Source organism: Trachurus trachurus, assembly GCF_905171665.1.
Source record: "Trachurus trachurus genome assembly, chromosome: 5".
Classification (NCBI taxonomy): domain Eukaryota; kingdom Metazoa; phylum Chordata; class Actinopteri; order Carangiformes; family Carangidae; genus Trachurus; species Trachurus trachurus.
The window spans coordinates 3404728-3430187 of NC_139896.1; the positions used below are offsets into that span (position 1 = coordinate 3404728).

At 42.0% G+C, this 25460-nt stretch overlaps 3 protein-coding genes across 3 annotated transcripts in view; all 3 read left to right on the forward strand.

Moving 5' to 3' along the window:
- The first annotated feature begins 130 nt into the window (after positions 1 to 130).
- The window catches only part of LOC310986578 (uncharacterized protein), a 42334-nt gene continuing 17004 nt past the window's right edge, over positions 131 to 25460 (forward strand). Inside the window, exons 1-2 of the mRNA XM_083972536.1 lie at positions 131 to 167; positions 365 to 430. Of these exons, the coding sequence (XP_083828662.1) occupies positions 132 to 167; positions 365 to 430 (102 nt within the window). The 5' untranslated portion in view covers position 131. The remainder of the gene's footprint in view (positions 168 to 364; positions 431 to 25460) is intronic.
- On the forward strand, positions 2156 to 4614 carry LOC310986579 (E3 ubiquitin-protein ligase DTX3L-like). Its single transcript, XM_083972537.1, has 5 exons — positions 2156 to 2220; positions 2354 to 2544; positions 2624 to 3763; positions 3851 to 4068; positions 4158 to 4614. The coding sequence occupies exons 2-5, from the start codon at positions 2452 to 2454 to the stop codon at positions 4225 to 4227; spliced, it is 1521 nt and encodes a 506-aa protein (XP_083828663.1). The 5' UTR covers positions 2156 to 2220; positions 2354 to 2451; the 3' UTR covers positions 4228 to 4614.
- On the forward strand, positions 7879 to 24868 carry LOC310985547 (uncharacterized protein; the record flags this gene model as incomplete). The annotated part of the gene is made up of 7 exons (XM_083971162.1): positions 7879 to 7910; positions 14466 to 14521; positions 15575 to 15785; positions 16337 to 16506; positions 23064 to 23274; positions 24529 to 24593; positions 24794 to 24868. The coding sequence occupies exons 2-7, from the start codon at positions 14483 to 14485 to the stop codon at positions 24866 to 24868; spliced, it is 771 nt and encodes a 256-aa protein (XP_083827288.1). The 5' UTR covers positions 7879 to 7910; positions 14466 to 14482.

A 25460-nucleotide genomic window follows, 5' to 3' on the forward strand; every position in this document is an offset into this window, starting at 1 on the left:
CGAAAGTAAAGAGGAGCGAAGTATAATCCTCAACACGACATGTTATTAAGGTTTTATAGCACAAATAAGTTTTGTCATGTCATTGTCATGTGATTAATGTTTGTTGTGTGTTAAAGGGAGAAGACGACAACATGTCTGCAGACAACGACACTGAGCCGATGGAAGTTGTGAGTAGTTGTTTATCTGTAAACTGAACATTGGACTAAATGTTAAAGGAGCTGTGGTGTTAATGATTAATGGATATTCACGCTGACTGAAATAAGTAGAAATAATGCTGCCAAACACTGTTTCTGTGTTAATTGTCATCAATTTGTTATTACTACTACTACCAGTTTAAATAATATCTCTTCCCTCCTAACACAAGGATCAGGAGGAGGGAACTGTCCCTCAACAGTCTCCCCCAACACCATCTGCAGACGAAGGTGCTCAGGTGAGTTTTTCCTTTTTTTACACTGATACATACACTGCATCACTTCACTTCAATCAGTCCAGTTTTTTTTTTTACTTAACTGAGATTTTATTATACTGTCACTGACAATAATAAAATCAGTCAGGCTGAGAGACATGAGCCATGAACTGAACTAAAAATAGAAGTGGATAAAATATCAAGCTGCAGTCTCAGAGCAAGCCTCTGTGTTTGAGATGAAAGTGAAAGTATGAAACTGGAGACACAAGTTCTCAGGATTCACTGCCAGTTATATGTGTCCACTTTGGTCATATAGCCTACTCAATAGTATGTGTCTGCAGACCCAGAGACTGCAGCTTCAGACCTGCATTTTTGGACCAGCCATTCTAGACGCCTTGTTCAGTGTCCCCTACTGGACAGCTGTAAAACTACACTAAATCAGCGTCTCACCCAAGTACCACTTTTTAAAGGGATAGTTCAACATTTTTGAAAATTGGCCCATCGCCATGATCCCCCTAGTAATAGCAGTAGGTTCGTTACCTTTAATTGTTGGTCCAAGCTGCTTTTAGATCGGGGGAGAAGAATACCGAGTGACGCAGCTACACTACGGAGGCTAATGGAATTTCTTGGTTTTGCTCATCAAACTCAGCAAATACACAACCAAAAAACTCAAAAACGCTGTGGTGGACAAGTTGTGACCTGCACATTTACCACGCTATGAGATAATAGCGGAAAGTTAATAGAAGTGAAGCAAATACTCGGAACTACTTTCTTCAGTGAACCACTGGTCGGAGGGACACAGTGTGCGCACCTCAGCCAGTGCCGTAGTATACGGACGTATCTGCAGTAAACAGGCGCTTTTGAAATCACTCCGCCGAGCAGCCGTCTAGAGTGTAAAGTCCGACTTTGCCTCTAAAACAACTCCATCTCGCAACTTTCCGCTATTATCTCATAGCGTGGTGAATGTGCAGGTCACAACTTGTCCATCACAGCGTTTTTGAGTTTTTTGGTTGTGTATCTGCTGAGTTTGATGAGCAAAACCAAGAAATTCCATTAGCCTCCGTAGTGTAGCTGCGCCGCTCGGTATTCTTCTCCCCCGATCTAAAAGCAGCTTGGACCAACAATTAAAGGTAACGAACCTACTGCTATTACTAGGGGGATCATGGCGATGGGCCAATTTTCAAAAATGTTGAACTATCCCTTTAAGTTGTATTACAAGTTCCAATTTTAACATTTTATTACACCGGAATTACACCGGCAAGCGACAGCTCAGTCCTCCCCCGGTCCAGCCCCAGATCTCTACTCCATAGCTGCCATAGCAGCACTGTGACAGCAGCACCCCCACCCTCCACCCCATCCAGATGACCGGACATTACATTTCCACTACTTTTTTTTAACCCAATTTTTAACTTTTATTATACATAACGTAGGGAGTTGACATCTCTCCTGTCAGCGGTACCAGCATTAATTAGAAGCAACATGACCCAAAGTCCAGTGTGTGTTAAGGGGTTAGCTAACATTTGCAAATGTTTTTTGTTGTTATAAGTCACTTTGAGTTGAACAATAAAAAACAGTGGCTATAATGGTGTCATCATGTTCACAGGCTCCAGTGACTTCATCTCAGGAGGATGAAGTTCAAGTCTTTGCTTCTGTCCAGTGGTTAGATGGTTATCAACCACAGAAATGTAACATTGAACTAAATAAAGTTCTCCAAACTTGGACCAACACAAATAACAAACAACACAAAGTGGACATCAATGTTGTAAACGCCTCAGAGGACGGGAACGCTGAAATAAAGATAAAACCATCATTAGGTGCAGTATCACCATTTTTAAATTATATCCAAACCTACAACACTTTGAGTTGACTCCCATGTTGTACATTTTGTTTGCAGTTTAATTTGTTCTCATTTTCTGCTAATTAATTTGTGTTCATTTTCTTTTTAAGCCCTGCATTTGCTACAGAATCTGTGGGAACAAACACTGACCACCAAAGATGGGAATAAAGTCACAATAAGGTCTGTCAGTCTGACACCTCCACCAAAGATGGAGACACAAGAACCAGCTGCAGATTCAGTGGACCTCCTGACTTCTTCTGCCTCTGCTTCTTCTTCTTCTCCTCTGCCAGATCCACAAAATGTATGTACTATATATTAAATCACTAGGGATGAACGACTAAATGCTTTTTATTTAACTAATACATTCTGTTTTCATCCAGGAGGAAGTGAAGCTGGAGGAACAAAGTAGTTCCAGCAGTTCAGCATCAGCTCCTGCAGCAGCAGAGGTGACGTGTCCTCTCCCAGTTAGTCATTTCTTGTACGTGAGCCACATCTACAAGAAGGAAATGGAACGTATAGAGAAAGAGAGTGGAGTTAAAATTGAAACAGAAGTGACGGTAACATTTAAACCACAGAGTCAGAAAGGTGGAGACCCACAGAAAGCTCTCTCTGACTTTACAACCCTTGTCCAGAAGTCCTTGGCTGAACTCGGCCCACCTATCAAGTTCGTAGATCCAGAACAGTGGAAGGAGACGCTGAGGATCATCCAGAAGAAGGAGAACAAGCTCTTTGTAACTCTGTCGTCTGAAGAAATGATCGTTTGTGGGCCGAGACAAAGTCAAGACATCATCTCTAAGACCTTGAACACATCAGAGAAAACCTTGAGAAACACCAGCATGGCAAACTCAACATGGTCGTCCCAAGACACACCACTGAAGATTGACATGAACATCAAGGACCCTCTGACTGCAGGACTCACTGTGGAGGAGGACCACTGGAAGCTGCTGATGACCTCCTTCACTGGGAAAGTAGATGCTATCAAAGAGAAGTTTGATGTGGATCTTCAGATCTCAGACGTCGGTCAAGGAAAAGTGGACGTCAGAGCTCGTTACAGAAAACCTGGAGGACACAAGTCCATGGAGAGCCATGCCATCAGAGCTCTTCTTCATCTGCACCAGAAGATTACAACATCACCTCTGGGTCACACTCCATTCCTTGGTGCCAGTGGCTTCAACGGCTCAGTGAAGAACAATGACAAGCAATCAGAGGGGACCAGTGGACCTGTGTCCAATGGACAGTCAGAAGGAGACAATGAAGACGATACCTGCCCTATATGCATGGACACATTCACCAATAAGAAACAGCTGAAGTGTAAACATGAATTCTGTGAGAAGTGTCTGGAACGAGCAAAGGAAGTCTCAGGATCCGTCTGTCCTGTGTGCAAAGACGTCTTCGGTAAAATAGAAGGAGACCAGCCTGAAGGAACAATGTCATTGAGAACAACTACCACATCTCTCCCTGGATTCTCACCATATGGCACTATAGTTATCAGCTATGATATTCCAAGTGGGACACAGACGGTAATAATATGGTTAATTATATTTTAATTTTTTATTGAATCTGTAACATTTTTGTTGGTTATTAGTAAAGTAAACTTCATTCTTCAGAAAAAACATCCAAATCCTGGAAGATGGTTCACTGGTGCTCATCGAACAGCGTATCTACCAGACAACAGAGAGGGCAGAGACGTCCTGAAACTGTTGCAGAGAGCATTTGAGCAGAAACTCATCTTCACTGTTGGGACGTCCAGAACGACCGGGGCGGACAACCAGGTGACCTGGAACGACATTCACCACAAAACCAACATTCATGGAGGACCACAAGGGTACAAGTGATAGATTTCTTTTACTATATGTTCTTGTGTTAAATCTGCTCAAGTGTTTACATGAACTCTTGTGTACACTGTTTTTGCAGCTTTGGTTATCCTGACCCAGACTACCTGAGCAGAGTGAGAGACGAGCTGAAGGCTAAAGGCGTCAAGTGAAGACTCAGCACTAAGTGACTTTGGAGAGTTGTTGTCAGAAATCAAATTTTACATGTACAAAGAAAAAAATTAAACACAGATGATTATTATAAATGAGAAATTACTGCATGTTATTATATGCAATTAGTCTTATCATTTAAGGTTGCTTTGAGGTGCACTGGATCATTTACTATCTGAACAGTTTATTAATGAGCAGAAACTAGAGAGCCGCGTATATCCGTAGAATGCGAGTCTACAGGGCAGTGCAATGTTGACTGAATGTTGACATACTGACCTCTGACCTGGATGATGTCATCTCCGACCGCTGCCCGGCTCATTCTGATAAAAAATGATTATGCTTCGGCATTCGGGTCCATTTTTATCTCAACTAGCCGGAGCTTTAGTGAGTCCAGGTTGAGGAGAAGCCTGTGGAAGCTGAACTTCATCCAGCTGCTCATTTTGTTCTGACAAGTCAGAAACACGCAGAAACGGACCGTAGCATTATTAGCGGTAGCAACAAGCTCAGAGATGACATCATCCAGGTCAGAGGTCAGTAGGTCAACCTACAGACCCCGGATGTTGATAACAGCTAACCCCGGACTCAGAGGGGAATAGCACTAGCCTATCATAACTAAATATTGGTGAAATGAAGGAGTTTCTCTGCAGATAATGTGTTATTTAGAGGCTGCATTCTAATTTCGTCTGACAACACCAAAGTTATCTGGGTGAGGAAATGATTGTATTTCATGCGAGAAATAAGGCCCAGATTGTAAAAAACTGCAATTCCCCTTTAATACCCACTGGCTTGTCCAGCGCCTGGTGAGTCCAGTATCAGTTGACCCACAGGTCAGCGGATGTTAATGATTTAAAGGGACAACGAGGAGTTTCTATTTGGTTCTCACGTTAATGTGGATGAATCTACATTATCCACACTTGTTAAAGGAGCATTATCGCAAATACAGCAGTAATAGCATAAAATAAGCTGAAATATGCAAAAGATGGGTCGGGGGGAGCCATAACTAAATTTACAAAAAAAATCGCCAACAGTATAGTGTCCGTGGGGCAAATGCAGAATTTGTCTTTGTTATGATCCAAGCCGGCCCGGCGCTTGCTGCGTTCAATTGCACTCGGAACTCGCAAATCCGACCTCCGAACCGGAAAAATGCAACAGTAAATAGTAATGTAGCAGTGTTAGGCTGCTTACAGTCACTGAATCGCTGGTAGAACACTTTGTCTCCACGTCCCGTGTCTTTCTTCAGCTGTCCTCTCAGTGTTATTAAGGAGGAGGAAGTTGCAGTTGCTGTTGTTGTCGTTGTTGTGGTTGTGCGCGACGTAGAGCTGCCGCTTCCACTAGCGAGTTTTCTTTTTCCCGCGATTGCACGTTCATTCAGCCTGGTGAGGGAGGAGGGGGGAGGGAGGAGGAGGAGGAGGGGGGGCGGAGGGGGACTAAACGAGGCTGCTCTCTCTCTCTGACAGCTGCCCACTTGTTTATATCTGATAAGATCCGCCTGGCTCCATCTAGTGGCCGAATTAAGAATTTGGATTTGCGATAATGCTCCTTTAATGCTCCAAAACTCCTAGTTGTCCCTTTAAGTTTAATTTTCTTTGATGAAGGATTTCTTCAGTTTTTCTGATCTAAAGTTTTTCTGTTTGTAACACTGAAGGGATGAAACATCTCTGTATAACCTATGATTTACCATTTGCTTAATAAATGATCAAAGCAACATACTGTCTACAGACTCATTGAATCTAAACATGATGCAGCAATGTGAGGAGTGTCTGGATCAAGCAGAGAAAGTCTCGGGATCGATCTGTCCTGTGTGCAGAGATGTCTTGAGGAGAGGAGACCAGCCTGAAGGAACAATGTCATGGAGAATAACTCCCACATCTCTCCCTGGATACAAACACCATGGCACTATAGTTATCAACTATGATATTCCAAGTGGGATACAGACGGTAATATAATAATATGGTTAATTAATTAATTATATCTAAATTTTGAATCAAATAACATTTATGTTGTTATGGCTAATCTTCTTTCTTCCATCACAGGAAAAACATCCAAATCCTGGAAGAAGGTTCACTGGTACTCAAACAATAGCGTATCTACCAGACAACAGAGAGGGCAGAGACGTCCTGAAACTGTTGCAGAGAGCATTTGAGCAGAAACTCATCTTCACTGTTGGGAGGGAAGACCAGGTGACCTGGAACCACATTCACCACAAAACCTCCATGTATGGAGGACCACAAAGGTACAAGTGACAGATCCTTTTACTATATTTTCTTTGTCACAACATTAATTTACATGAACTCTTGTGTACACTGTTTTTGCAGCTTTGGTTATCCTGACCCAGACTACCTGAGCAGAGTGAGAGACGAGCTGAAGGCTAAAGACGTCAAGTGAAGACTCAGCACTAAGTGACTTTGGAGAGATGCTGTCAGAAATCTAATTTTACATGTACAAAAAAAATAAATAAACAAAGATGATCATGAGAAATTACGGACATTCATGTTATTATATTATATTATCATATGGAATTATTCTTATCATAATTTAAGGTTGCTTTGAGGTGCACTGGATCATTTACTATCTTAATAGTTTATTGATGAGCAGAAACTATTATCTTCTACTTACCCCTTAACACCCACTGGCTTGTCCAGCGCCTGGTGGGTCCAGTTGACCCACAGGTCAGCAGGTGTTAACGATATAAGTATTATTTTCTTTGATGACGGATTTCTTCAGTTTTTCTGATCTAATTTTTCAGTTTGTAACAAATACAACCTATGTCATCATGTTTTAGCATTTGCCTAATAAATGATCAAACCAACCTACTGTCCACAGACTCATTGAATTTGAACATAATGCAGCAGGTGTACTGCACAATTTTTACATCTTTATTCATAAGATTATCTGTTACTTAGTTTGTAAAGCACCTTCATGCATCACGTACTACTATAAAGCTATGTGTCATTTTTCATTTAAAAAAAAGCATGATGTATGATTTTGCAAACCACTTAAGGTAAGTCTACTCACAAACCCGGACGAACGTTAAAACAAAATAAATAGACGAGGAAGAGACGAGCAGTAACTGCAGCCTCCTGCTCCTGGTGGAGGAAAACGCTCAAAACAAACAGCTGAACAGTGTAGACATGACTCTTTCCCATGAAATCCTTCATCTGCTCTGCACCATCCCATCATCAGCCAGCTGCATGCATAGTACACACACACACACACACACCACTTACCTGTGATGTCTACACCTTACCTGTGGGATAGTGTGCTCATGCCTCCATTCAGAGAACTGACTGCAAACTGTAAAATCAAATAATTCAGAATAATTACTGGACTGTGATTAGTGATGCACAATTAAACAGCTCCACAGTGGTGCAGGTGCTGAGAATGAGGCTGACTCCATACAGAGCTGGATAGCACCCTAATAACATCTACAGTAAGTTTATGTTTTTTAATATAACTCTCAATGCTGTCAAAATGTACCTATACAACTGCATTGAAATGTCTGCATGAACTTCTCAGTGTAGGTTCACATCATATCTGTCAGACATGTTAAAACTGCAGGCTGGTGTTTGTAGTTAATTATTAAAGTGACGTTAACGTCATGCGGCGCTGCGACGCTTTCACTTTCATTTATCTGGAAGAAGAAGGAGCAACAGTTTGTTTGTTCGCAGCACAGACACAGACGAAGGTGAGTGAAAAGGTTTACTGTGTTTGTTCGATCAAACCTCAGATTCACGACTTCATGTTGTGTTGTGTCTAAATAAAAGAAAGACGAACCTGTAGGAGTTTGCGTTACTCTGTTGTGTTGTAACCTTAAGTAAAGTTGGGTGAAGTGATTAATCTTAAACATATTGTAATATTCCATGCTTTTATTCTGAAACTCCAGTAAGGAGTAGAATGTTACAAATGTATGTCCATGGTTACTGTTGCCAGAGAGACGGGGAAATAAAGAGTAGCGGAGCTACTGACAGCTACAAAGTTACGGTGCTGGTATCCGGTTTGTCGTACAGGATAGATTATTAACAGTGTGAGTAGTCTATCACAACATGGTGTCAGAGATTAGTCGCTAGACTACGGACCCGCCGCGTAGAAAAAAAAAAAGAGAAAGGAAGACGTGAAAAGTGTCGGTGAAAGTGCGTCGCTGAAAAAAGAAAAAACCAACGGTAAGAAGAAATGGAAGCCTTCGGTGTTCCTACTCCCAAAATGGATTGGGACTCAACCAATTTACCGGATGGATGGCGGAGATTTCGACAACACGTCGAGCTCATGTTTACCGGACCACTTAAAGCAAAGTCAGAAGAGGAGAAATGTAGCTTTCTTCTGCTGTGGATCGGTGATAAAGGACGCGACATCAGCAACACTTGGACACTAACGCGGGGCCGGCTCTACGCAGGGGCAAGAGGGGGCAGTGCCCCCTCAAATAAATGTCTTGCCCCCTCAAATCCAAATTTTAGAAGTTGAGAAAGCACATTTTAGTATACTCAACAAATGTGTATATTACCAAAGAGAAAGAAGTTAAGTTGGGGGTTCAGACATCCCTATATACATGCCGGTAGTCCGACACTTTTTGATACCGCTATTCCGTGCGTCTCTTTTTTTTTCTTTTTTTTTACAGCTGCGATACCCAGGCGCGTCTCTCTCTCTCTCTTTTCTGTTCAGCATGCCTATCACCGGTTTGATGAGGGAATGATGTTCTTAATCTCAACAACTAAACTATCAAGCCACAAACAAAACTGACACACATGATAAACAAACAGAACTATGCTGCAGTTTGTTTGTCAAGTTAACCTGTCACCTTCAGCACCACGGACAGCGCCGCGGATGAGCCGCGGATGAGAAGCTTCATCTGTGAGCGTCTGGGCTCTGGGCTTAGGGCCTGGGGCCTCATTTATCAAAACTGTATAGCAGTGTAAAACTGCTGCTACTAAATGTTTTGCTTAGCCCTACGGCGAAAATACACCCAAAATATTTACACCTTTTTCAGATCTATCAAACTGTGCGTGCACAACTCTTAGCAATTTCTCTTTGATAAATCAAACTGGATCCAAGAACGGTGCACAGTTGCGCACGTGAACGCACCTCCGTCCCGGAACGTCTATAGACACAACCATATATGGTCAGCACGTGCATATTAATTAGCCATGTGCTCTGTGGAGCGACAACAAAGTGACAACGAAGACGGGCGGGGGGAAGAAAGCGATCGCCACACGGCATCGGGCAATAAATCAGTCAGAAAAATGATCTTGCATTTTAACAAAGCTACAATAAAAACAAAAACCTCCCAAATCTCAACAAAAGGGAGCAGAAAGAAGAATAATCTTACTCTTAATAATCTTAATCCTACAAATTGACAAAATGATCTGCAGTAGCACAAAAATCCGCCGAAAAAGGGACAGTGTTCTTTTCTAAAATGTTCTGTCCCCCCCCCCCCCCCTCCTCTTCTCCGAGTACACCAGAATGCTTCACTCACATTTTAAAATCACAAAAATTTTGCCCCCAGACCCCCCTACAGGTATTTAGCTACTCACCTTTTTCACCCCCTCTGGGTTTGCAATGCATCTTCAGGTATATGCACCCCCCCCCCCCATATAATGTGGCTCTTTGCATTACAACAGTAGGCCCCTAGTTGGACAGGTCTGAAGGCAGAGGCCTGACAAAGTGCAATCTACTTCTCCAGGTTGCCGTTGGACACATAGCCAACAACCCAATTCAATGAAGTTACTATAAGCACAGAGAAAGAAAAGTGCTGGAGCATGATGTGTTCACATGATGCCCCCTTCACATTTCTGACTGCCCCCTCATATATGCCTGCCTAGAACCGGCCCTGCACTAACGGCTGACGAGGCGAAGACGTTAAAGACGTACTACGACAGATTCACGGAGTACCTCACCCCTAAAGCAAACCCCATCTTTGCCAGGTACAAGTTTCATGAGAAGACACAAGGAAGCAGTGAGTCTTTTGAACATTTTGTGACTGAACTGAAGTTGCTTGTGAAGGACTGTGGCTACACAAACAGTGATGAAATGGTCAGGGACCGCATAGTGTTCGCCACTAACTCACCTAGAGTGCGAGAGAAGTTGCTTAGCAACGGACCGGAGCTGACGCTGGAGAAAGCAATAGACATAGCGCGCTCCCATGAATTATCACAAGCACAGTTAAAGGCTATGGCAAATGAATGTCAAGTGCATGCAGTCCACCACAAGATGGTAAAGCCAGGCGCCAGGAGAGGTGCTGTTAACAAGGTAAATGACTACCAGAAAAATCAGGAGAGAGCCTGTAGTATGTGTGGAGGAAACCACAACTACACAGCAGAGTGCCCTGCAAAAGGCAAGCAGTGTATGAAGTGCAAGAAGTTCAACCACTATGCAAGAGTGTGTAAAACAAAGCCTCAGACTCAGAATAGAGGAAGATACAAGAACGTTCACACCGTTGAAGAGGTCGACGAGGACTACGATTCTGAGCTGTATGTGGACACTGTTACTGCAGAGGAAGAGGATGAGGAAAGCGCATATGCAGACATCGGACTGGGACCACAGAACCGACAGCTGAAGTTCAAGCTGGACACCGGAGCTCAAGCCAGCATAATCCCAGCCACTGCCTTTGCCACACTCATGCCAAAAACACAGTTAAAAGCCCCAGATCATAGGTTAACAGGCTATGGGGGACACTCACTTGAAGTGAAAGGCTACTGCAACATAGAAGGGAGGTATAAAGAGAAGTCAACCATCCAGAAGTTCTATGTAGTGAACTGTAATGGGCCCCCTATCCTAGGCTTCAGAGCATGTAAAGCGCTAGGGCTAATTAAAGTAATATATGCAGTGAGCAGTGACAAAGAGAGAACCACTCAGTCAGACAACATTTTAAGTGAGTATGCAGATGTTTTTAAAGGCATCGGCACATTCCCAGGTGAATGCAGTTTCACTATTGACCAAGAGGTAGCACCAGTGGTTTGTCCACCACGCAGAGTACCATTTGCACTAAAAGATCGTCTAAAAACAGAGTTAGACAACATGGAGAGAGAAGGCATAATCTGTAAAGTAACTGAGCCTACACAGTGGGTTAATGCCTTAGTAGTGTGTGAGAAACCAAAGACAGGCAAGCTTAGAATATGCCTAGACCCAAGACCCTTAAATAAGGCAATAATGAGGCCACACTACCCCCTACCCACACTTGAGGATGTAACATCCAAGTTAGCAGGGGCAAAGTTTTTCAGCATCTTAGATGCGAGATCAGGCTATTGGGCTATTAAGTTAAGCGAGGAGTCATCGCTACTCACCACATTTAACACTACATGTGGTAGATATCGCTTTCTCAGGCTGCCCTTTGGCATTGTATCAGCCCAAGATGAGTTTCAGAGGCGAGTAGATGAGACATATGAAGGCCTTAGGGGCGTGGCTGGGATAGTTGATGACATCGTTGTTTTTGGAAAAACAAAGGAGGAGCACGACCGCAACCTCAGAGCAATGCTCAGCAGGACCAGAGAGCGAGGAATGAGACTGAATCCTGAGAAGTGTCGCATCTGCGTTCCTGAAGTGAGCTACTTTGGACATAGGCTGACAGCAGACGGCCTAAGACCAGACCCACTTAAGGTGAAAGCAATCAGAGAGATGTCACCGCCCAAAAGTGAGGCAGAGTTGGACACTGTTCTTGGCATGGTGACTTACCTAGCTAGGTTCGCTCCCAATCTATCTGAGGTAACAGCACCACTAAGACAGCTACTGAAGAAGGACACAGAGTTCAAGTGGAACAATACACACGAGAGTGCATTCCAGCGGATGAAGGAGATCATCACAGCGGAGCCAGGGCCGGTGTTGGCCTACTTCGATCCTGAAAAAGAAGTGACACTGCAAGTAGATGCATCAAAAAATGGCCTGGGTGCAACCATCATGCAGGAAGGCAGGCCAGTTACATATGCATCAAAGCTGCTTAATAAGACAGAGCAGAATTACGCCCAAATAGAGAAAGAACTGTATGCAGTTTTATTTGGGTGTAGGAGGTTTCATGAGTACCTCTATGGACGAAATGTTACTGTGGAGTCAGACCACAAACCACTGGAGTCCATACTCCGAAAACCACTAGCCCTTGCACCACCACGTTTACAGCGCATGATGCTGGCACTGCAGAAATACAGCATCACTCTCATCCACAAGCCGGGCAAGGAAATCCCGGTGGCCGACACATTGTCCAGGAAGTCCATGGATGATGAGGACAGCTCACTATCTGAAGCTATGGAGACTCAGATACACACAGTCATCAGTGCAGCACCTGTAAGCGCAGACAGGATGAACGACATCAGAACAGCAACTGCTCAAGACGAGCAACTGTCCACTCTCAAGCAGGTCATCTGGTCAGGCTGGCCGGAGACAAGAAAAAAGTGCCACCCACATGTCAGTGAGTATTGGAACCACCGTGATGAAATCACTGAGGCTGACGGCATCCTTCTAAAAGGTGAGAAGATCATCATTCCACACAGCCTCAGACCTCACATGTTACGCTGCATACACACTGGACACTTTGGAGTGGAGAAAAGCAAGCACAGAGCACGGGACGTTATGTTTTGGCCAGGCATGAGTCAGCAGATAGAAGAAATGGTTAAACAATGTGACATCTGCCAAACACACCGCAGCGCCAACACAAAGGAGCCCATGCTCTCACATGAGATTCCAGAGAACCCGTGGGAGACTGTAGGAACAGACCTATTCTCATGGAACTCAGAGAACTATATTGTGATCTGTGACTACCTCAGCAGGTACTTTGAGGTGGAACGCCTAACACACATCACCACCAATGCTGTCATTCACAGAATGAAAGCAGTATTTGCAAGGCATGGCATCCCAAAGAAAGTGATTAGTGACAACGGGCCATGCTACCGCTCACATGAGTTCAAACAGTTTGCAGACTCATGGGGATTCCAGCATGTCACCTCAAGCCCACATTACCCGCAGAGCAACGGCCTTGCAGAAAAGACTGTTCAGACTGCAAAGCGGATCTTCACCAAGGCCAAGGAGGACAAGAGAGACCCGTACCTCAGCCTGCTGGAGTACAGAAACACTCCAGTTGATGGACTCAAATCACCAGCTCAAATCCTGATGAGTCGCAGACTACGCTCCATCCTGCCCAACACAACTCAACAACTACGACCTCAGGTAACCCCCCAGGACACTGTACGAGCAAGGAGAGAGAGCTGCCAACAGCGCCAAAAAGAGCACTACAGCAGATCTACAAAACCCTTATCACCACTACATGCCGGGGCACCCATCCGTTTCCAGCAAGGAGATGGCACATGGAAACCAGCAACAGTCATCCAACCAGCTGAAACACCACGTAGCTACCACATCAGAACTGGCGATGGACAGACTTTCAGGCGCAACCGACGTCATCTGATCAACAACAACACACCTGTCATACAGCAGCCAGAGATCAGTGAGGACGACGCTGGACGAGACACAGAAAATGAACAGCAACAACCTGTGTCTGTGAGTGAGCCAGATCACTCTGGGCCTTATCGTACCAGATACGGCCGTGTGATTAAGCCAAGGAAAGCCTTTGACTTATAAACTTTCTTATCTGAAAAAAAAAAAAAAAAAAACGTATGTCATGTTGCTGTGAAAATTGAATATTGCATTTAAATGAAAATGAATGAATTTTTAACTTGTGTTTTGAAGAAGAAGAAAAAAAAAGTCCTTGAAAGAATAAGACACATTATTTACAAATGTTCTATGCCATGTTTAGAAATGTTTACATATACGTACTAAATCAACAGGAGAGTTTTAATCATTTTAAACTTAACTTATCTGAAAAAAAAAAAATGTTTGCACTATGGAACACTTGAGATAGCAGCATAGGCTACTGTGTTATTTGATGTAGTCAAAGTATTTATTATATTGTTATTTGTGACTTGCATAAGCACAGCTTATTTTTTCTGTTGAAGGGAGATGTAATATTCCATGCTTTTATTCTGAAACTCCAGTAAGGAGTAGAATGTTACAAATGTATGTCCATGGTTACTGTTGCCAGAGAGACGGGGAAATAAAGAGTAGCGGAGCTACTGACAGCTACAAAGTTACGGTGCTGGTATCCGGTTTGTCGTACAGGATAGATTATTAACAGTGTGAGTAGTCTATCACAACACATATAAACGTGTTTTCAATATAAATACGTCAGATAATGAAATGCAGCATTAATGTAAGAACCAGTTTTGTCACATACTCTATCAGTGTCCTGACTAATGTTTTGTGTTAGATAACGGAGACGACGACATGTGGACAGACAGCGACACCAAGGGGCAGATGGAAGCTGTGAGTGTGTATTTTTTTTTTTTTTTACAGTCTATGGTGTGTACTGAACATTGAAGAAACATGTTAAAAGATCTGTCAAATGCAGTCAAAACGGCTTTTGTGTTAATTGTCACAATTGTTTTTGATTATTAGGCTTTTTTTTTTAACTTAGATGATCGGTCTTCCCTCCTCATGCCATAGCCTAATACATAAGTCAAACGTGCCTTTATGTGAAAATTAAACAACTAGAAATCGCAATATAATCAAATTATCAAAGTTAGTAAACTTTGGACTTTGTACCTGATATGAAGTGGTCCCTACGGGTTTCCATTGCTCTGTTTTCTTCAGCTCGTAGCTCGATTCCATAGATATCTATGGCTCGATTCAACGGTTCTGTGGATCACATTCATGCTGTTGCCTGGCAACAGTTGATTCCGACCGTTGCATGCCGGGAGTAACGGCAGCTACCGGAACTAGGCTAGGCTGTCTATGCTAGGCCATCTTTGGCTAGGCTACACTAGGCTACACTAAAGATAAACCATATTTGGCTACACCATGGATCTATTATGGGCTACACCAGAGAGAAAATGCACGAAATGCACTTCTAATGAGCAAATTACATTTTCCTCTACTGGAAGCAAAAGGTATAATCGTGATAATAATACATAATGTGCTGCCATGTTAGCACTTGATGAATAACGTTTTTCTATGCAAAATTCGCAAAAGACTAGCCTACATGCTGTAGCTAACGTTACAAAAGGACATTGAAACTTGTCTTTTCCAACCTAAACAGCATAATTTCCTGGTTTTACCTTCTTCTTTTTTTTTTATGTATCCACAGTGAGATATCAAGCTGGAGTCTCAGAGCAGGCTTATGTAACTGGAGGCACAAATTGTGAGGATAAACTCTGCTAATCCCAAATTATCACAGCCTGTTATGTCCACTTGGGTCTCAGTGATTATCATATTGCTTATGTTAACATTATTAATTTGACTATTTTTTTTTTTTCATGTAAGGCACTAGGTCTTTGTTGTTCTAAGTCACTGGCTCTAATGGCATCGTCATGTTTACAGGCTCCAGTTTCTTCATCTCAGGAGGAAGAGGATGAATTTCAAGTCTTTGCCTCTGTCCAGTGGTTAGACGGTTATCAACCACAGAAATGTAACGTTGAACTATCAAGAGTTCTTCAATGTTGGGCCAACACAAACAACTTCAAAGCTCACATCGATGTTGTAAACACCTCAAAGGCCGGAAACACTGAGATAAAGATAAAATCTGCATCAGGTGCAGTGAATTTTCAATTTTAACTTAAATCTCACAACCTACAACTACAACACTTTGAGTCGACTACCAAGCGATAAATGTGTTAAAGGGACAACGAGGAGTTTTGGAAAAGCGTAGCGTTTTCACACTACATTTATGAGCCTCCGCGCGCACCGTAAAATTATTTTGACCGGCGCAAGACGGACTCATGTTTTCATTCATCAAGAATTAAAGTCAGAGGTTCAAAGAGGATCACATACCGTCATAGTTCCGACCATAAACGGCGACTCAGCTGCGTTATTCTCATGACTCGTTGCGAAACCGAAAGTAAAAAACGCTGGTCGGCTCGACCAGCATCTCCGCCACCACTAATAATAACAAAATAACGATAGAGACAGAACGATATATTTATCGAAAATGGGCCCATTAACAAGTGTGGGTAGCGGAGATTCATCCACATTAACGTGATACTTTTTTATAACCGAATAGAAACTCCTCGTTGTCCCTTTAATATTGCTTGTTGCAATTAAATTTGTTCTAATTTCTGCAAGTTTAACCTGTGTCTTTTTAAGCCCTGAAATTGCTCAAAACACTGTGTGGACAAACACTGACCACTAGAGAAGGGAACAGAGTCACAGTAAAGTCCGTCAGTCTGACACCACCAGAGATGAAGACAGAAGAACCAGCTGCTGCTTTGAACCTCTCATCTTCTTTTGCTTCTTCTGTGTCAAACCCACAAGAGGTGTGCAGTATGCCAACATGGCGTTGTTTCAATTTTGACTGTTGCATGCTGGAAGTGATGAACTTTAATCAAAACAGTACGCCAGACACGAAGTGCAAAAATGAAATGGAATTCTAATGAGCAATGACATACTATTCTTCATAAACGATGATTATATGGAAGTAAAAGCATAAAAACATGAAAATAATACATACTGACAACGCAACCTTAAACAGTATACAGGTGATATACTATATTCATTATTTTAACAGTGGTAAATGTTAATTTGACATTTTCTAAAAAGGCTATCTTGTTATAAGTCACTTTGAGTTGCACTGTAGAAAAACAGTGGCTCTAATAGCGACATTTTTGTGTTTACAGGAGGAGGAGAATGACTTTCAAGTCTTTGCCTCTTTCCAGTGGTTAGACGGTTATCAACCACTGAAATGTAAGATGGAGCTAACAAAAGTTCTTCAAAGGTGGATCAACACGAACAACCTTAAAGTCAACATCAGTGTTGTAAAGGCTTCAGAGGACGGAATCGCTGAGATAAAGATAAAACCTTCATCAGGTGCAGTATAACAGAATTTCTGAATTGAAATTAAAACTCAGAACCTTCAACTTCAACACTTTGAGTTGACTGCAATGTGACACGTTTAATTTGAAATCCAATTTGTTCGTATTTTCTGTAAAATAATTTTTCTTCTTCTTTTTAAGCCCTGAAGCTGCTCAACAAACTGCGTGGACAAACACTGACCACCAGAGAGGGGAATAAAGTCACAGTAAAGTCTTTTAGTCTGACACCACCAGAGGTGGAGACAGAAGAACCAGCTGCTGCTTCAATGAACCTCCCGTCTTCTTCTCCTTCTTCTTCTTTTCTGCCAGATCCACAAAATGTATGGACATTAAATCACTAGGAATGAATGATTTCAAAAATTGTTTTTTACTAAATTAGTACATTATATTTTCATCCAGGAGGAAGTGAAGCTGGAGGAACAAAGTCGTTCCAGAAGTTCAGCATCAGATCCTGCAGCAGCAGCAGAGGAGAGGATGACTAACGAGGAGACGTGTCAGCTCCCAGTCAGTAATTTCTTGTACGTGAGCCACATCTACAAGGAGGAAATGAAACGTATAGAGAAAGAGAGTGGAGTTGAAATTGCAGCAGAAGTGACGGTAACATTTAAACCACTGAGTCAGAAAGGTGGAGACCCACAGAAAGCTCTCTCTGACTTTACAAACCTGGTCATGAAGTCCTTGGCTGAATCCAGTGGCTCAACTGTTCCTCTCAAGTACGTAGATCCAGAACAGTGGAAGGAGACGCTGAGCATCATCCAGAAGAAGGAGAACAAGCTCTTTGTTACTCTGTCGTCTGAAGAAATGATTCTATGTGGGCCAAGAAAAAGTCAAGACACTGTCACTGAGACCTTAAACACACCAGAGAGGTCAATGGAGAGCCATGCCATGACATCACCTCTGGGCCACACTCCTCCACCTGGTGCCAGCGGCTTCAACAGCTCAGTGAAGAACAGTGACAAGCAATCTGAGGGGGCGTCCAGTCAAGATGTCATCACTAAGACCTTAAACACATCACAGAAAACCTCGACAAACACCAGCATGGCAGACTCAACATGGCCGTCCCGAAACACACCACTGAATATTAAAATGAACATCAAGGACCCTCTGACTGCAGGACTCACTGTGGAGGAGGACCACTGGAAGCTGATGATAAACTCCTTCACTGGGAAAGTAAATGCTATCAAAGAGAAGTTTGATGTGGATCTTCAGATCTCAGACATTGGTAAAGGAAAAGTGGACGTCAGAGCTCGCTACAGAAAACCTGGAGGACACAAGTCCATGGAGAGCCATGCCATCAGAGCTCTTCTTCATCTGTACCAGAAGATTGTAACATCACCTCTGGGTCACACTCCATTCCTTGGTGCCAGTGGCTTCAGCGGCTCAATGAAGAACAATGACAAGGAATCAGAGGGGGCGTCCAGTGGACCTGTGTCCAGTGGACAGTCAGGAGGGGACAGTGAAGATAACAGATGCCCTATATGCATGGACACATTCACCAATAAGAAACAGCTGAAATGTAAACATGCATTCTGTGGGGAGTGTCTGGATCTAGCAAAGAAAAACTCGGGGCCAATCTGTCCTGTGTGCAGAGACGTCTTCAGTAAAATAGAAGGAGACCAGCCTGAAGGAACAATGTCATGGAGAATAACTCCCACATCTCTCCCTGGATTCTCTCCATATGGCACTATAATCATTGACTATAATATTCCAAGTGGGATACAGACGGTAATTATATGGTTAATTATAGCTTCAAATCTATAACAGTTCTGTTGCTGATATCTAATCTTCATTCTTCCATCACAGAAAAAACATCCAAATCCTGGAAGAAGGTTCACTGGTACTGAAACAACAGCGTATCTACCAGACAACAGCGAGGGCAGAGACGTCCTGAAACTGTTGCAGAGAGCATTTGAGCAGAAACTCATCTTCACTGTTGGGACGTCCAGAATGACTCAGGGGGCCATGGTGACTTGGAACGACATTCATCACAAAACCTCCACTCATGGAGGACCACAAAGGTGCACAAGTTTGCAAATCTTTTTATTTTATTTCAATATTTTCTTCGTCAGTGTTTACATTAACTCTTGTGTACACTGTTTTTGCAGCTTTGGTTATCCTGACCCAGACTACCTGAACAGAGTGAGAGATGAGCTGAAGGCTAAAGGCGTTGAGTGAAGACTCAACACCAAGTGACTTTGGAGAGATGCTGTCAGAAATCTAATTTTACATGTACAAACAAAAAAATTAACAAAGATGATTATTATAGATGAGAAATTACTGAAATTCATATATTATTATATGCAATTATTCTTATCATCATTTAAGGTTGCTTTGAGGTACACTGGATCATTTACTATCTTAAGAAACTATTATCTTCTACTTACCCCTTAACACCCACTGGCTTGTCCAGCGCCTGGTGGGTCCAGTTGACCCACAGGTCAGCAGGTGTTCATGATTTAAGTTTAGTTTTCCTTGATGAAGGATTTTTTTCAGTTTTTCTGATCTAAAGTTTTTCAATTCGTAACAGTGAAGGGATGAAACATAAATATAACCTAACCTATGTCATGATAATACTGTTTGCCTAATAAATGATCAAACCAACCTACCGGCCACAGAATCATTGCCTTTTATCATAATGGAGCAAATTGTTTTTTGTACATTTTTTTTTTGATTCATAACATTATGTTATCTAGTTTGTAAAGTGCCTACATGCATCATGTACTACTATTAAAGCTATGTGTCATTTTTCACTAAAAAAAAAAGGGTATGATGTATGATTTTGCAAACCACTGAGGGTAAAAAGTCTACTCACAAACCCTTAAGAACGTTATCTGGTTTTTACACACAAAATAAATAGACGAGGAAGAGACGAGCAGTAACTGCAGCCTCCTGCTCCTGGTGGAGGAAGACACTCAAAACAAACAGCTGAACAGCGTAGACATGACTCTTTGCAATTAAATCCTTCATCTGCTCTGCACCATCCCGTTATCAGCCAGCTGCATAATAGCACACACACACACCTACACACACACACACACACACGTGTATCATCTTCACATGCACTGCATTAACTTTCATTTGGAGTGGCAGGTTACAAACAGGCAGCTATACCCATCTCTGAGCAGCTTAAATGACCTAGATCTGGTAAATAATATTATATTGGTAACTGTGTTTGCTTTTTATAACAAGAACATGTATATTACAAAATGATTTTCACCAGGGATGGGAGAAGAATGAAGATGGAGTACTGTGGAGTAGTGTGGACTGCTAGACCCATAATGCCTCCATCTCTGGTTGACATACTCACACAGGAGGCAGATAGTGAAGAAGAGGAAGACGAGCAAGATGAGACCATTGAAGCAAAGATTTATGATGATGAAGAGAATCAAGCTTCCTCTAGAGGAATTCTGTAGGGGACATGTCCCTGGTTCCTACAGTAGTTAATGTTCGCAATATTTCTTGCTCCTATGACCATAAGTTATTGCATTTCATACATAGTTACTAAATGGCTACATTTGGTGAAATTACTGTTTAGCACACGTGAATAAATCCTCCAATGTTCATTTCAAAGAGTGATTGAATTATTGCTCATGATAAGCAATAAGCACCATTTGTGCCAATACATTACTTTATGGACCAAAATCACAATTGAATAGGCTGATTGGATGCACAAGCATCTCAGCTATCCAGTCATACCCAATTCATGCAATTCTGTGACTGTTTATGAACCCCCAGTGTGCAGAAATAGTCAAATACACCATTTTGTATATAGGCGGAAATGACATATTTGTAGGCTACTGCATGCAAATTACTGCATGGTTCTCCCCCAAAAACTGCATTAGATTCACACAAATTAGGTATGTCTGGATAGGGGAGGCCTGTAGGTACCCATATAACCCATTTCCATTCACATACATTTAGGTGACAGGTCAAGGGACCATTTGAAAACATGTTGATGGCTGTTTTTCCCTCACAAAATTTTCATCTGACTTTAAATCATTAGGTTTTTAGCTCACTTCCTGACAAGGTAGCATGACAAACTTGGTCACACTGGAAACCTGAGGTTGTCCCGAATAAATTGATATCTCTATCTTTGGGCTCGCTCAAAATTTGAGCGTGCTACAGTCTTTGAAAGACAGTCTGACTGGCATTCCTGGCAACAATTCCACGGGTACTAAAACATTACAAAAAACACATTTTGGACAGGTTTTGTTCCGGGGATCATCCAAATCTCTATTTTAGAGGTTCCAAGGATGCAAAAAATCCAGACTAGAAAAAAAAATAAGGGGGTGCACACTGCACGTGGACCCCTCCTAGGGCTTCTACTAGTAAAATCATCTAATTCAGAATAATTACTGGACTGTGATTAGATGTAAAGTAAACAGCTCCACAGTGGTGCAGGTGCTGAGAATGAGGCTGACTCCATACAGAGCTGAATGGTTTGAACCATAGCACCCTAATACACCTAAGTTTGATGATTATTACTCTCAATGCTGTCAAAATGTACCTGCATTGAAATGTCAACATTAACTTCTCAGTGTAGGTTCACATCACATCTGTCAGACATGTTATAAACTGCAGGCTGGTGTTTGTAGTTAATTATTAAAGTGACGTCGGCGTCATGTGGCGCTGCGACGCTTTCACTTTCATTTATCTGGAAGAAGAAGAAGCAACAGTTTGTTTGTTCGCAGCACAGACACAGACGAAGGTGAGTGAAAAGGTTTACTGTGTTTGTTCGATAAAACCTCAGATTAATTAGAATTAACGACTTCACGTTGTTGTTTCGAAATCAAAGAGAGACGAACCTGTAGCAGTTTGCGTTACTTTGTTGTAACCTTAAGTAGGCCTAAAGTGGGGTGAAGTGATTAATCTTAAACATATAAACGTGTTTTCAATATAAATACGTCAGATAATGAAATGCAGCATTAATGTAAGAACCAGTTTTACATACTCATATCAGTGTCCTGACTAATATGTTTTATGTGTTGAAGGAGACGACGACATGTGGACAGACAGCGACACCAAGGGGCCGATGGAAGCTGTGAGTGTATAATGTTAAACTCAACCAAATATCTTTGACTCAACTGAACATTGAAGAAAAATGTTAAAAGATCTGTCAAATGCAGTCAAAAATAGCTTTTGTGCTAATTGTCACTTTTTATTACTATTATTAGGCCTTTTTTCTTCTTCTTTTTTTTTTTAACTTAGATGATCGGTCTTCCCTCCTCATGCCTTTATGTGAAAATTAAACGGCTAGAAATCGCAATATGATCAAATTATTAAAGTTAGTAAACTTTGGACTCTGTACCTGATATGAAGGTCCCTACGGGTTCCCATGCTTTGTTTTCTTCAGCTCGTAGCTCGATTCAAGCACGGTTTACTGATCTGTGGATCTTACCATGGATCTTACGGGATCACATTAATGCTGTTGCTTGGCAACCGTTGATTCCGACCGTTGCATGCCGGGAGTGACGGCAGCTACCGGAAAACAGTAGGTTATCTTTGGCTACACCAGAGAGAAAATGCAAAAACAAAATGCACTTCTAATAAGCAAATGACATAATTTCTTCTACAATAATAGGTGGAAGCAAAAGGAATTACCGTGATAATAATAGCTACATAACGTGCTGTCATGTTAGTACTTCCTGAATAACGTTTTTCCATGCAAAATTGGCAAAACGTATGCTGTAAAGGACATTGAAACTTGTCTTTTCCAACCAAAACAACATCATTTCCTGGTTTTGACTTTTTTTTTTTTTAATGCATACACAGTGAGATGTCAAGCTGGATTCAGAGCAGGCCTACACTGGAGGCACACATTGTCAGGATAAACTCTGCGAATCCCAAATAATCACAGACACAGCCTGTCCACTTGGGTCTCAAATTATTATCATATTGCTTATGTTAACATTTGTTTTTGACTTTTTTTTCCATGGAAGTCACTTGGTGCAAGTCACATTGAGTTGCATTATAAAACTCTAATGGTGTCGTCATGTTTACAGGCTCCAGTGACTTCATCTCAGGAGGAGGAGGATGAAGTTCAAGTCTTTGCCTCTGTCCAGTGGTTAGACGGTTATCAACCACTGAAATGTAAGATGGAGCTAACAAAAGTTCTTCAAAGGTGGATCAACACAAACAATCTTAAAGTCAACATCAGTGTTGTAAAGGCCTCAGAGGACGGGAACGCTGAGATAAAGATAAAACCTGCATCAGGTGCAGTATAACAGGATTTCTGAATTGAAATTAAAAACTAGGCCTACAACACTTTGAGTTTACTGCCATGTACCCAGGGGGCAAAATCCCAGTTTTTTGAAAAACGGACACGGAGCGTTGTAAAAGGTTTGACACCAGAAATGATATCTAGGAACTTCAAGGATTAAAACCTGGGTGGACAACCCAGTCAACTAGCTGCTGGAAAGCTACAGGGGCCAAAACCCCTTTCTGGGGTCATTTTGCTGGCGAAATGATGTAAATGCAAATATTTAGGTACTACAATGGCATAAATAGTCATACAACTATAAAATGTGGCAGAGAGTATCTTGACACATAGGGGGAGGCATGAAAAAAAGATTCTGGGGTTTGTTGCAACTCAATTTTAAGATATCACCCTCAACATCCCAAAAAAGACCAAAAAAAAGTACTGTTCGCCTGACAAATTCTCATGAAAATTATTATTTTTCAGCACTTTATGGAGAATATCTATGCTTAACATGTATATAGAAAATTTCCTTAATTCATAAGCTTCCATTTGAGTCCAAGATAGCCTTTCTACTAGCTACTGGGAAGCTACAGGCTATCTCCAAACAATGCAACACCTATTGTGAAAAACTACATGTTAACTGGTATGATTAACGGACGAAAGTGAACAGATAGATAGAGAAGACCGTTGGCCACAGCAAGTGGGGCTTTTGAGATAGAAAGGCTATCTTGGACTCAAATGGAAGCTTATGAATTAAGGACATTTTCTATATACATGTTAAGCATAGATATTCTCCATAAAGTGCTGAAAAATAATAATTTTCATGAGAATTTGTCAGGCGAACAGTACTTTTTTTGGTCTTTTTTGGGATGTTGAGGGTAATATCTTAAAATTGAGTTGCAACAAACCCCAGAATCTTTTTTTCATGCCTCCCCCTATGTGTCAAGATACTCTCTGCCAAATGTTATAGTTGTATGACTATTTATGCCATTGTAGTTCCTAAATATTTGCATTTACATCATTTCGCCAGCAAAATGACCCCAGAAAGGGGTTTTGGCCCCTGTAGCTTTCCAGTAGCTAGTTGACCGGGTTGTCCACCCAGGTTTTAATCCTTCAAGTTCCTAGATATCATTTCTGGTGTCAAACCTTTTGCAACGCTCCGTGTCCGTTTTTTTTTTTGCTTTGCCCCCTGGGTAATGTGACACATTTAATTTGAAATCAAATTTGTTCTTGTTTTCTGTAAAATAATTTGTCTTTTTCTTTTTAAGCCCTGAAGTTGCTCAACAAACTGTGCGGACAAACACTGACCACCAGAGAGGGGAATAAAGTCACAGTAGGCCTAAAGTCTTTTGATCTGACACCACCAGAGATGGAGACAGAGGAACCAGCTGCTGCTTCAGTGATCCTCCTGTCTTCTTCTACTTCTTCTCTTCTGCCAGATCCGCAATATGTATGGATAATATATTAAATCACTAGGAATGAATGATTTCAAAAATCGATTCTACTAAATTAGTACATTCTGTTTTCATCCAGGAGGAAGTGAAGCTGGAGGAACAAAGTAGTTCCAGCAGTTCAGCATCAGCTCCTGCAGCAGCAGAGGGAGGATGACTAACCAGGAGACATGTCAGCTTCCAGTCAGTCATTTCTTGTACGTGAGCCACATCTACAAGGAGGAAATGAAACGTATAGAGAAAGAGAGTGGAGTTGAAATTGCAGCAGAAGTGATGGTAACATTTAAACCACAGAGTCAGAAAGGTGGAGACCCACAGAAAGCTCTCTCTGAATTCATAAACCTGGCCATGAAGTCCTTGGCTGAATCCAGTGGCTCAACTGTTCCTCTCAAGTACGTAGATCCAGAACAGTGGAAGGAGACGCTGAGGATCATCCAGAAGAAGGAGAACAAGCTCTTTGTTACTCTGTCGTCTGAAGAAATGATCGTATGTGGGCCAAGACAAAGTCAAGACATCGTCACTGACCTTAAACGCACCTTAAACACACCAGAGAGGTCAATGGAGAGCCATGCCATGACATCACCCCTGGGTCACACTCCTCCACCTGGTGGCAGTGGCTTCAACAGCTCAGAGAAGAACAGTGACCAGCAATCAGAGGGGGCGTCTAGTGGACCTGTGTCCACTGGACAGTCAGGAGGTGACAATGAAGACGATACCTGTCCTATGTGCATGGACACGTTTACCAATAA